Source organism: Ranitomeya variabilis, chromosome 1 (assembly GCF_051348905.1).
Source record: "Ranitomeya variabilis isolate aRanVar5 chromosome 1, aRanVar5.hap1, whole genome shotgun sequence".
In the NCBI taxonomy this organism is placed as follows: Eukaryota; Metazoa; Chordata; class Amphibia; order Anura; family Dendrobatidae; genus Ranitomeya; species Ranitomeya variabilis.
In genome coordinates this window covers 963,137,065-963,150,215 of record NC_135232.1, presented here as the reverse complement: position 1 = coordinate 963,150,215, position 13,151 = coordinate 963,137,065, and the positions used below count along the sequence as shown (strand labels likewise).

The following is a 13,151-nucleotide window of genomic DNA, read 5'->3' as shown; positions in this document are numbered from 1 at the left end:
CCTGCAAGTTACTTTGATCCACTCTCGGTCATCCACATGTTCCACAATTTGGTTCCAAACATATAATACAAACCACAAAAGTCCTGGAAATAACTTAGAGACGCTAAGACATTCAGGAATGGTAAATGCCACTCATAAGATACTGTAAAAGTAACTAGCACGCAACAAGAGACATGGCCAAAGGTTTACCATAGATTCATAAGTGCAGCTGAGTTTAGCGTGCAGCTGAGTTTAGCGTACAGCTAGCAGCATAGACAATGAATGGAGCACAGGTTGTGCATTCACATGTTCACTCCATTCAGGATGGGACCTCAGTTGCTAACCATCCAGAAATTCCAGGACAGTCCGTAAATATGAGGCAATTTTTTGCCCTGTCCGTAAAAAAAATGTAAGGTGTCTGTGATTTTTTGAAGCTGAAAAAACGTATTATATTTTGACTGTAATTATCATCATTGTAGTTTACAGTGACTGTAGCTCATGTCTGTGTATCAGAATTATAGGCTGTTCATATACTTGTAGTCAGCGTTTTGGATTAAAATATAACTTTTTATGTAAATTTACTAGATAAAAAAGTATCAAACTAATATTCACCACAAAGTGCAAGGTGCATCAGACATACAACACTAAAAATGTGGAGTGCATATAGTCAATGGGGTACTCTTCATGCTCATCCCTTATATGCAAAATGGGGTATTCCTCATGTTCGCCCCTTATATACAAGAAGTATTATATTCAATTGCCTTCCATACAAGAAGTAATATATTCAATAGCCTTCCTTTACATGATCAGACTTGTATGGACAATCATACACCAGCTTATATTGTCCTTATTTCCTCTACTCCTCATATCACAGCTATACCAGCATCACTAAACTATTCATGCAGAATAGAACCTTTATCAACATTTATCAGGTCTATCTGTTAGTCTTATATGGGACCCTCTTCCATAACCAGACATCCATTAGGACTAACGTATAGAAAATTATTAGGGTCTTACAATATTAACAGTGTTAGATCTCCAGGTAGTGCAGCACATTAATGACACAACTCTCTCTAGTGTTTTTCAGCTGCTTTTACCAATCTCCTTACATCCTTACAGGCTTCCAGGGGATTTCATAATATCAGTATTCAATGCATATGGCAAATTAGAAGGATCTCGCCCATGTGGATGTGGTTCTATCAAACGCCCTCCATTCCAAACATAGCGGTGGATCCCATCCACCAGCGTCTGTCTTATGGCATGATCACACTGGCCCCAATGTCATCCCCTGATGAGGACAACGAAACGCGTCGGGAGCAAAGTGGGGAAAAAAAGGGATGCAACAAAGGGGAAACATGAGGAATACCCCAATTTCCATATAAGGGGTGAACATGAAGAGTACCCCATTGACTATATGCACTCCACATTCTTAGTGTTGTATGTCTGATGCACCTTGCACTTTGTGGTGAATATTAGTTTGATACCTTTTTATCTCGTAATTTTACATTAAAAGTTATATTTTAATCCAAAACGCTGATTGGATTATACCACTGGCTAAAAAATTCATATACTTGTAGGTATATCATCTATAGTTATAATAGTTTATTATTGTTTTCTAAAGTGTCAGCAAAAATTGTCTGCGATTTTCTTATACGTTTTCAAACAAAAAAAATAATATCCTGGTTGGGACTTCAGAGCCCCCATTATAGGAGACCAAAGTCATGAACTCATGATCACTGGAGATCCCAGCAGTTGGACCCCCAGCGGCCATCAAGTAGTTAGGGAATAACCCTTAGTAAATTTAATCTAAAGTTAAGATGTTTTCCAGAGATATCTTCTTTTTTCTAATACATTACTCACCTGACATTCATTTATAAAAGTCACACTGTCTGGAGCATGTATGCTAAACCTTCAGCGTCTCCATAGAGTTTGGGAAAGCATAACTATTATGCAATCTACAGCACTGTGGTTCACATAATACAATTCTGAACTTGATTAAAATAGCTTCATCTTGATGTTTCATTTGGTTGTCAATATTGTTACTCCTGAGTTTATCGTCTGAGCACATATGGTGCTTTATAGTGTTCTGCATTCCATTTATTTTGGAACTGACTGAACAGATTGTAATTCACAGGCTATTAATGGCTAAAATAATTTTAAGAATGTTAATATTTAATTAGAAAAGGAAACATTACAAGTTATTATACAACTACTGGTACAATGGTTAAAGAAAGTTTCAGGGAAATGAAAAAAATAATTAAATAGTACGAAGTTTATTGCATTAAAGGAATCTCTTAAAATAAACCATATATATTCACCTACCAGACACTTGCTGCTCCTCCATACTATAGATCTGCCCATCTTCCCTGACGGTCTCCTTTTGGCATCCTGTTTTGGTGGGGGAGCATCAAATGACCACTGCAGACAATCAGACATCACTGAAAGAATGCAGCGGCCCTGTACTGTGCAAGCCTGAAGAAAAACCTAGAAGACTGTTTCTTCTGCTTCACAGGCAACATGACCTAATAGTTTTAAAATAGACCCAAATACTCATCTTCCATTCTTTCATACTGCTGCAAGTATTTAATTGTCAATTTTTCGGAACCGCAGAGGTTCAGGCAAACATAAAAATAAATGAATAATGATACCTCATTGCTCACCTGCCCCCCCTTTGGTCGTTCTGTCTTTCACTTCTCTTTTCTTCCCCATTTACTGTACTTTTACACATTCTTTCCTGATGTTTCAGTCCAGTCAAGGACTTCTTGCATGCTTAGTCCTCTAATGCCCTTTTGCACAGTGGGCTTGGAGAAAAGGGATCAAATAGAATATGCACAAAGGATGAAAGAGATAAAAAGAGGCACAGAGAGTAAAACAGCAGCCTCCTCCCATGTGAGCGATGAGGTGAATATTAATTTTTTTCAATTTTTTCTTTTTTTTACATTCTACTTTTATTATACACACGAGTCTGGAGAGATGCCAAAGCATAATAAGGAACATTCAATTAGCAAAGAATAATTTTGATGCAAATTCTATGTACCTGTGGAGGCTGTGAAACCATCATACTGTGTGAGGAGACCCATTGGGGTAATAATACTGTGTGAGGGGCTGTGGACACTCAAACTGTGGAGTACTGGTGGAGATCAGTGAGCTATGGGCCATCATAGTGTATAAAGGCAGCTATGGGAGCAATCATACTGTGTAGAAAGCTGTGGGGGATCATACAGTCATCATTGGAGCTGGAAGACTGCAGGGATAGGACGGAGATCTGATGTGTGATCCTTCTCTTGTTCCTGTGCACTACTAAGTTTCCAAAATATCACATTTACAAATAAAAATAATATTTAAGAGAGATAAAAAAATAATGTTACCTCCCATCCCATAAATGTTGTGTTTTAAACGTCATACATGTACAGTGCCGCAAATTCCTCTGACACCAGACCATCCCTGCTGCACCATCCCACCGTGTTGGTGATTGCTGTTACTGGCCAGCCAATTCTGACCAGCCAATCCTTGCATTTTAACAAAAGATTAAAAAAAAAAAAAAATCAGAGACTGCACCAATTACAGCAGTCAAAATGAATTTGGTAACCATGATGCTATTACTGAACAATAGTTACAGGCCGATCGACGCCAAAAAGGTTGATTTAAAATTTAAAATCTAAAACCGCTGCTCTGCATGCCAACTTTTCCTCAGATCTGGCATGCAGAGTGGTTATGTAGATCTTCAGTGTACCTGAGAGACTGAAAAATAATTGGTGGCCAGTGCGATCCTGCTGCGATCCTCTTTGTGTCCTGTAATCATGTGACCATGTGCTGTGTTGTGTTGGCTGCTGTGTGTCCGATCTGTGATCACAGCAGCAGGAGCAGTTCCCAAACCCCTGTTTCAGCTTCACCCTAAGCCTCTCCATCCCCATCCCCTCACCCTCATCCTCCCACTCCCCAATTGCATTTTTGGCCCTCTTTTTTTTTAGTGGGAGGGGCCCCTTTTTTTATGTGTGCACGTCCTGTGTGCATGCCCCTATTGCATTTTGCTCTGAACATTTGTGCTCAATTTTTGGCACACTCCTTTTTGCGACACTAACTCGTGCGCTTCCCATGCTCACAGTGCTCTGATCGGTGTTGCAGCTGATCAGAGTCTGCGCCTAGGGACTTTTCCTTTTTTTTTCTATAAGTAGAGTAGCGGCAGTTGTAGTGATAGTGACATTTGATTTCCTTGTAGAGAAAAAAAAAATAGCACTTAGAACCGAGTAACCTTATAGCTAGACAATAGGGGTGCGGACAGCACAGTATTAGTAATGTCTGTTTATCTTTTGCAGAACAAAAAGAATACCGTATATACTCGTTTATAAGCCAACCCGAGTATAAGCCGACCCCCCTAATTTTGCCACAAAAAACTGGGAAAACTTATTGACTCGAGTATAAGCCTAGGGTGGAAAATACAGCAGCTACCGGTGAATTTCAAAAATAAAAATAGATGCTCCATACCGTTCATTATTGCCCCAAAGGAGGTTCCATAAAAAGCTGTGCCATATATAATGCTCCATACCGTTGATTATTGCCCCATAGATGCTCCATATATAGCTGTGCCATATAGAATGCTCTGCACCGTTCATAATGGCCCCATAGATGCTCCTTATAAAGCTTTGCCATTGCTCTGCACCATTCATTATGGCCCCATAGATGCCCCATATACAATGCTCTGCGCCGTTCATTATGGCCCCATAGATGCTCCATATAAAGCAGTGCCATATATGCTCTGCACTGTTCATTATTGCCCCATAGATGCTCCTTATAAAGCAGTGCCATATATGCTCTGCACTGTTCATTATTGCCCCATAGATGCTCCTTATTAAGCTGTGCCTTATATGCTCTGCACTGTTCATTATTGCCCCATAGATGCTCCTTATAAAGCAGTGCCCTATATGCTCTGCACTGTTCATTATGGCCCCATAGATGCTCCATATAAAGCAGTGCCTTATATGCTCTGCACTGTTCATTATTGCCCCATAGATGCTCCTTATAAAGCAGTGCCTTATATGCTCTGCACTGTTCATTGTTGCCCCATAGATGTGCCATATAAATCTGTGCCATATATAGTGCTCTGCACCGTTGCCCCATAGATGTGCCATATAAATCTGTGCCATATATAGTGCTCTGCACCGTTGCCCCATAGATACTCCACATAAATCTGTGCCATATATAACGCTGCTGCTGCAATAAAAAAAAAAAAACACATACTCACCTCTCTTGCTTGCAGCTCCTCAGCGTCCCGTCCCGGCGTCTCTCTGCACTGACTGATCAGGCAGAGGGCGGCGCGCACACTATATGCGTCATCGCGCCCTCTGACCTGAACAGTCAAAGCCAGAGGACGGGAAGACGGAGCGGCGCCCGGCGGGTGGAACGTGGACAGGTGAATATAAAATACTCACCTAGTCCCGGCGCTCCTGGCGCTCCCCCTGCCTGTCACACTGTCTTCGGGTGCCGCAGCTCTTCCTCTGTCAGCAGTCACTGGCACCGCTGATTAGAGAAATGAATTTGCGGCTCCACCCCTATGGGAGTGGAGTCCATATTCATTTCTCTAATGAGCGGTCCCACGTGACCGCTGAACAGGGGAAGAGCTGCGGCACCCGAAGACAGTGTGACAGGCAGGGGGAGCGCCAGGAGCGCCGGGACTAGGTGAGTATGCCTCAGCGCCCTCTCCCCCTCACCCGCCAACCCCACCGCCGACCGTGACTCGAGTATAAGCTGAGAGGGGCACTTTCAGCCCAAAAATTTGGGCTGAAAATCTCGGCTTATACTCGAGTATATACGGTAGTTAATGCTGAGTAACTTCATGGCTAGTACATGGGGGAGCAGAGGTTGCAGTGTTAGGGATGTCTGTCTTTCTTTTGAAGAAAGAAAGAATAACGCCAAGTAGCTTTATAGGTAGCTCATTAGTGTTATGAGTGTCACTATAATTTTTTTATACAAACTTTTTTTTACTTCTACTGATTTTTTTGTATTTTTTTTACTTCTAATTTTTTAAGTGTTTCATCTAAATTTTCCTTTTTACTTTTTCTCTATTTCTTTTTTATTTACTTTTTTCTCTACTTTTTATAGTAAATTTATTAATAAATGCTACCCTTTATATATGCCCCACACAATACATGTGCAAAAGCACCTCTTTCACACACATATTTGGTTAGAAGAATAAAATAAAAATGGTTTATTCGTCAAGAAGACGTTATTCAGCAGAGGAGGCATATGTTTTACTTGCCTCCGATATGGATTCAGGCAGTGAGGAAGATCTTACATTCCTCTATTTTTATTCCTCCTCATCTAGTGAGGAGGGACAAAGAGCAAGGCTGCCTATGACCAAGGAAACCCCTTCAGCAATTGATTCCATATGGACTCCACCCCCCTAAAATTATCAGCATCTTAATCCGGATTTCTGGCTGAGCTCAGGAATCAAATTTAACGCTGCAGGCCTCACTGAAATTGACTTTTTCAAAGTCTTCTTCAGTGAGGAAATAATAAATCTCATGGTGGTCCAGACAAATTTATATGCCCATAAATTTTTCACCCAAAATTCGACGTTATTGTATGCCAGATGGACACCTGTAAATACTAGAGTACTGATACTTTTATACAGCACACCAGTATTCTGTATGGCCATGCAAGAACACGATCCGAAGCAATCCAAACATTTTTGCATTATAATAATAATACGCTGTGTCCTCCCTGAGACGATCGCAACTTTGATTGTCTATACAAAATTCGGCCAATAGTTGAATACTTCAGCAAAAAATTTGCTGAGCCATATATCCCCCAAAGTGACATTTGTATAGGTTAATCTCTGGTTCATTTCAAAGGGAGGTTAAAATTCCAGCAATACTTGCCCAGTATGAAGGAAGGTATAGAATTAAACTGTACAAGCAGTGCTAGAGTGCCTCAAGGCGCACCCACAGATTTGGGGTTTACAAAGGGAAGGACACTCAGATTGACCTCTCTGAATGCCCCCTTTCTAAGCCACTAATTGGGCAAATACTGAGAAAAGGTGTTACCAGAGCCCATTGTAGCAACAATATACTTGTTGTCAAGTACAGTATAAGGACAAGAGAGATGTCCTTATTTTGATCACAATACACCATGACAACAGCGTCACTGTCCGAGGTACCACAACATAAGTCCCCATGCGATATTGTATCCTGGATTATATGTTATGTATTATAAGTTCATGGAAGGTGAGGATCTCTCAGATCAAGTCCTCAAACCATATAGTAGCATGATAAAAACAAAAGAATGGTACAAAAGTTAACTGTGCACATTGTACCGATAGCACTGTAAAATGCATTTGTGCTGTTTTGATGTGCGGGCAAAACGGGGACCTTTCTTCAGTTTCAGGAGATAGTTATCAAGGCCCTAATATTTGGGCAGGAAGGAGAGGGTCCCAGTACTTCTGAAACCAAAGGTATCCGTATTGTACCAGGGCAACATTTTCCCAGTGGGTTCCCCAAAGTGCGAGGAATGGAAGAACACTGACAAAGTTTGCTCCAAGAATGGAATATGAAAGGACACAAGTTACCATTGTGAAAGCTACCCTGAGAAACCTGGCCTTTGCATTAAGGATTGCTTCAAAGCGTACCACACGTCAATAAATCAATAAAATTTGGTTTTAACCTTTTAACACCACACCCTTTTATAGTCTGATGTACTCCACACAACTTACACAAACCACCACATTATAAATTCATAAACCAGAAAACCCCAAAGAGTTGCTATTATTGACCTAACTATGCCTCCAGAAAAATTCCTTGAGGAGTGTAGGTTCCAAATTGGGGTCAATTGTGGGGGATTTTCACTGTTTAGGGACGTGAGGGTCTTTCCAAAAGCGACATGGCATAAGCAGACCATTCAAACAAAGTCTGCATTCCAAAACATCACTCCTTCCTTTCAAAGCTCGGCAGTGTGTCCAAATAGTAGTTTCTCACCACATGCACACGTGATCAAAATTGTTGGTACCCCTCGTTTAATGACTAAGGCTAGTTTCACACTAGCGTTTACTGCATTACGTCGCAAATCCGTTTTTTTGCCGAAAAAACGGATGCGTCAAAAAATTGAAAAACGGTGACAAACGTATGCCACGCATCCAGCATTTTGACGGATCCGTCGCAAATCCGCTAAACGTTTCCGTCGAAAATACTGGATGCGTTGCATACGTTGTATCCGTTTTACCATCCGTTGTATCCGTTTTTCCGACGGATCCGTTTTTAAAAGGGGAGGCTCCCAAAATTTGATTGGCTACTGGAAAATTTGAAAAACTATATAGTACTGTATTTACAGCCCATCTTTGTGGGTTTTAGTTTTGTGGCAGCGATGGAAGGTGTTCTTGGGAGGATTGCTAGTTTGGTTACCGACGTTATCTTTGAGACAAATCGCCTGGATATCATAGTGCGGGAGAAGGAGGCGGCAGCGGAAAGGCGTAGGATGCTTCTGCAGCAACGGAGACGAAGACGAATGTGGATTCATCCGATTAATCAACTACGGATGACCCGGGGTGTCCAGTCCACTCTGTACCTGGAGTTGCGGCACAATCCACACAAATTCCACAACTACGTGCGGATGAGGATTGAACATTTTGATTTTTTGCTTGCAAAACTGGAGGATGTCATCCGAAGACAGGATACAAGGATGAGGCTTGCCATCACACCGGCGGAGCGGCTGATGGTGACCCTGCGGTAAGCCTCTTTTTTTTATTTCATTGCTGATATTGAATGTTATATTACATGCTGCAGAAAATACTGCGCTGGCATATTGCGCACTATTTTCTGCAGCATGTAGTTTTGGTTTTCTTGGCGGACATTCAACTGCTTTATTTAAATGTCATTGCTGATATTGAATGTTAACAGACTGCAGAAAATACTGTGCTGAAATATTGCGTTGCATTTTCTGCAGTTTTTTTTTTTTTTGGTTTTTTTGGGTTTGATGACATGCAACTGCTTTTTTCCTGTCATTGGTCATTTTGAATGTTATATTACATGCTGCAGACAATACTGCGCTGACATATTGCGCACTATTTTCTGCAGCATGTAGTTTGTGTTTTCTTGGCGGACATTCAACTGCTTTATTTAAATGTCATTGCTCATATTGAATGTTAGATAACAGACTGCAGAAAATACTGCGCTGAAATATTGCGTTGCATTTTCTGCAGTTTTTTTTTTGGGGGGTTTTTTGGGTTTGATGACATGCAACTGCTTTTTTCCTGTCATTGGTCATTTTGAATGTTATATTACATGCTGCAGACAATACTGCGCTGACATATTGCGCACTATTTTCTGCAGCATGTAATTTGGGTTTTCTTGGCGGACATTCCACTGTTTTTTTACACCGGATTCATGCTGGTTTTATTGGGTCTCCTGTCATTTTAAAAAAAATTAACAGTGCCATATTATAAAAAATTGCACAGACAAACAATTTTTAACATTTTTTTTTTTTTTTTTTTTTATAAAGTTTCCTAGCTACGGGTGAATCTATGACTTCGCTCCATTATCAGTTCAGGCTGGGCATTTCAACTATCTCTGGAATAGTGAAGGACACATGTCGGGCTGTTTGGACCACTTTGCAACCAGAGTATATCCCCCAACCATCCACGGAAATCTGGTTGCGAAGTGCTGAAGAGTTTCAGCAAATTTGCAATTTCCCTAATTGTGTGGGTGCAGTTGACGGGAAACACATAAGGATTGCGAAACCGGCAGGAACAGGATCGGAGTATTATAATTATAAGAAGTATTTCTCCATCGTCCTTATGGCTATTGCAGACGCCAACTGCAGGTTCCTTGCCGTGGACATTGGAGCGTATGGACGGTCCAACGATTCGCAAGTGTTTAAAAACTCTCCGATGGGTCGTTGCCTTTATGGAGAGAGCTACGATTTCCCGCCAGCCAGACCACTGCCAGGAACAAATGACCCAGCCCTGGAATATGTCTTTGTAGGTGATGAAGCCTTTCAACTGTCGCTGCACCTACTGAAACCGTACAGTAGCCGGAACTTAAACCATACCAAGCGGGTCTTTAATTACCGGCTTACTAGAGCACGAAGAGTAGTGGAGTGTTCCTTTGGCATATTGACGGCGAAGTGGCGAGTTCTGCTGACGGCTATCAAGCTGAAAACAACAACTATAGACGAGGTAGTTAAAGCCTGTGTGGTGCTCCACAACTTTGTCCTGTCAAAGGAGCCCGTTTCTTTGGATGATGAAGAGTTGGAGACCACCTTGTGGGACTACCGCAGCAGCTCGGTTCGCTCTACAAGTTCAGTTACAAGGATGAGGGACCAGTTTGCCGATTATTTTGTCTCACCTGTCGGGCGGATCCCGTGGCAAGACATGATTGTGTAACCTGTTTCCCATGTGTAACCTGTTTCCCATGTGTTTTGGTTATGTAAAAAAAGTGTTTCTGCCCCCCCCCCAAAAAAAAAGGCCCAAAAGCGTGGTTTTCTTGCTAGTAAAACCATTATGTTATACCCTTTACATGTCTGGTGTTTGTTTTTATTAAACCTTTTTTTATTATATTACCTTAATAAATCCACACACACAAAGAGTAGAATTGTAATCCGAATTTTATTTTAACTCTTTTTTTTTTTTTTTTTTTTTGTTTTGCAAAAAAAATATATATATATTTTCCAACATTTTTATAGAAAAATTAGAACATTTTTTAGAATCTTATTTACACACTTTACAAATTTTCAAAGTGTTGGGTGGAGATATGAGAGGAGGATGTGCCGGAAGGTTGGACCACGTCGATAGGTGGGGAAACCCTACTTGTTTGGGGTGCAGTGGAAGTGGGGGTTAAACCAAGAGGCTGACCAGAGGGGGGTGGTGTTGGGGTAGGTGGAAGAGAAAAGTTCAGTAAGGAAAACATTGGGGAAGTAATTTGGTCTAGGGGCCGGGATTGTTGTGGGGACTGGGTCGGGTATTGTGACTGGGTAGGGTAGTGGGAGTGGCGTGGGGTTTGGTAATGGTGCTGGTGTGGGGATTGGAGCTGGGTTTGGTAATGCTGCTGGTGTGGGTATTGGGGCTGGGTTTGGTAATGGGGGGTATGGTGTGGAAATGGGGCCTGGTGTGGAATTGGAGTGGAGGTGCGGTGAGGTGTGTGGGTCGATTCATTAATGGCCTGCAGTGCAGCATTATGGCAGGTATTCATTACCCGCATCTGTTGCTCAAAAGAAAGCTTCTCCATGCTCATGAGCATGGATTGGAAAAAAAGGTTGGCCGGATCGGGACTTACAGCTGAATGCAGCCTATCCAAGCGACTGCTGGTTTCCTGGCTTGTTTCACTGATGCGTGATTGCACCATGTTGAAACCAGCAGTCACTTGCTCTCCCAAAATTTTGAAAGAGCCTTGGAAGGATGCATTCAGGTGTAAGAACTCAGGAGCATAGCTCCTTTCCTGACCCCTCTGGCGCTGCCGCCACGAACCTAATGGTGGTGTCGAGGTGGCAGGATCAGAGGGGTGGGGTAAAGGGAACGCTAACTGTTCAGCATCAGATGCGAGCAATGAAGCCTGCAATAATGCTCCACTGCTTGGGGCGGATGAAGTGGAGGGGACAGAGGGGTCAGAGGAGAGGACAGAGGGGTCAGAGGAGGGGACAGAGGTGTGGGGCCTACCGACGTGGCCCTCAGTGGCGGACTCAGGAGGGATCGCTCCAGAGGGCGCAGAGGAAGATGCAGGCGCCCGGTGGCTGGAGAAGGTGCTGTGAAAGAAAAAACAAATGAAATTAATACATTGGAATGAAAAAGCCCTGACTGAAAGCAAACTAAGTAGACAGGTTAACATGGTTATTAGTGGGCTGTAGAATACTTACACTCTGCTTAGCATTGTTCGCCTCAGGAAGGAGAGGGCCTGGCCATATTTATATTTGCTCCTCTTCCTTCCTGCAGAGCCACTCGGGGCCTTCATCTCATCATTGAATTCCCTCTTAAAGCGATCCCTCAGTGACCGCCACCGCTTCCTAATCTTTCCAACTGTGAAGACAAGAATCAAAAGAAAAAACCAAAAATTGGTAAATGCAATACATTACAGTCAGCTCAAAACATCACTGGAAAGTGAATACTTACCTAGTTTGCTCTGCTGCTGAGGATGAAGGCTCTCCCGCCTTGGAAACAGGTTGCGACACACTTCGTCCCAGAGCCGACGGGTGACACCGGTATCAGCATGCCTGCGGTCAGCCATGTTCCACAGCGGCTCCCGCTCGCGAACCTCCTCGATGAGACAATCGATGTCAATGTCATCATCATCATCCTCCTCTTCTGCGGGAGCACGCTGTGAAGCCTGTGTCAAAAAAAAAAAAAAAAAGGAAAACAAACAAATTAGTACACTGAAATACTAAAGTACCAATAGAATCCCCCTCCCCCCCAAAAAAAAAACTCACTGATGGCCGACCGTGGCGACGAGTCCGCCGACTCTGGGACTGTCTGGGAGAGCCTTCAGCGGCAGCAGCAGGAGCAGCAGCAGCAGCCTGAAATGAAGGAAACAAATTCTCAGTTAAGGTAGGCAGGTGTTTAGTAATCTGTTTTGTGTATGGTGCAGTGTGATGTGCGAAGCAACTGTTTCACCACTACTTACACTTGGTTCCTCCTCCACTTGCATCTCTCCACCCGTCTCGCCCCCTTCTGACAGCTCCTCATCTGATTCAGCTTCCTGTTGAAACATAATGTATGCATGTAGTTATCCATAAAAATTTAATTTAAAGAAATTTAAAAAAAAAAAAAAAATTTGTGTTAACTTACCGATACACGCTGTTGCTGTGGAGGAGGGCTGTCAGAAGAGGACATCGTTTTGTGGTCCTGGTGGGCAGTGGCTGTGTCCTGGTGGGCAGCGGCTGTGTCCTGGTGGGCAGTGGCTGTGTCCTGGTGGGCAGCGGCTGTGTCCTGGTGGGCAGCGGCTGTGTCCTGGTGGGCAGCGGCTGTGTCCTGGTGGTTCTGTAAGTTAAAGACACACTTGCAATCTGCTCGACACATTGAAGTAGCAGATTGGGGTCTTCAAAACTTACTTCTAGCTCTTTAGCTGTGGTCCTGGTGGGCAGCGGCTGTGTCCTGGTGGGCAGTGGCTGTGTCCTGGTGGGCAGCGGCTGTGTCCTGGTGGGCAGCGGCTGTGTCCTGGTGGTTCTGTAAGTTAAAGACACACTTGCAATCTGCT

The 13,151-nt window shown here is 42.9% G+C and overlaps 1 protein-coding gene across 1 annotated transcript; it reads right to left on the bottom strand.

Moving 5' to 3' along the window:
• Positions 1-10,007: 10,007 nt before the first annotated feature.
• Positions 10,008-12,613, bottom strand: LOC143792384 (uncharacterized). The gene is made up of 5 exons (XM_077279304.1): positions 12,579-12,613; positions 12,385-12,471; positions 12,071-12,284; positions 11,818-11,977; positions 10,008-11,706 (listed from the first exon to the last, which is right to left on the bottom strand). The coding sequence occupies exons 1-5, from the start codon at positions 12,600-12,602 to the stop codon at positions 10,689-10,691; spliced, it is 1,503 nt and encodes a 500-aa protein (XP_077135419.1). The 5' UTR covers positions 12,603-12,613; the 3' UTR covers positions 10,008-10,688.
• Between the last annotated feature and the right edge of the window lie 538 nt (positions 12,614-13,151).

Coding starts and splice junctions, on each gene's coding strand:
- LOC143792384 (XM_077279304.1), bottom strand. CDS start 12,602: ATGCAAGTGGAGGAGGAACCAAGT. Junction 12,472..12,578: donor AAGTGGAGGAGGAACCAAGT/GTAAGTAGTGGT, acceptor CCTTCATTTCAG/GCTGCTGCTGCTGCTCCTGC. Junction 11,707..11,817: donor CGAACAATGCTAAGCAGAGT/GTAAGTATTCTA, acceptor TTTCTTTCACAG/CACCTTCTCCAGCCACCGGG.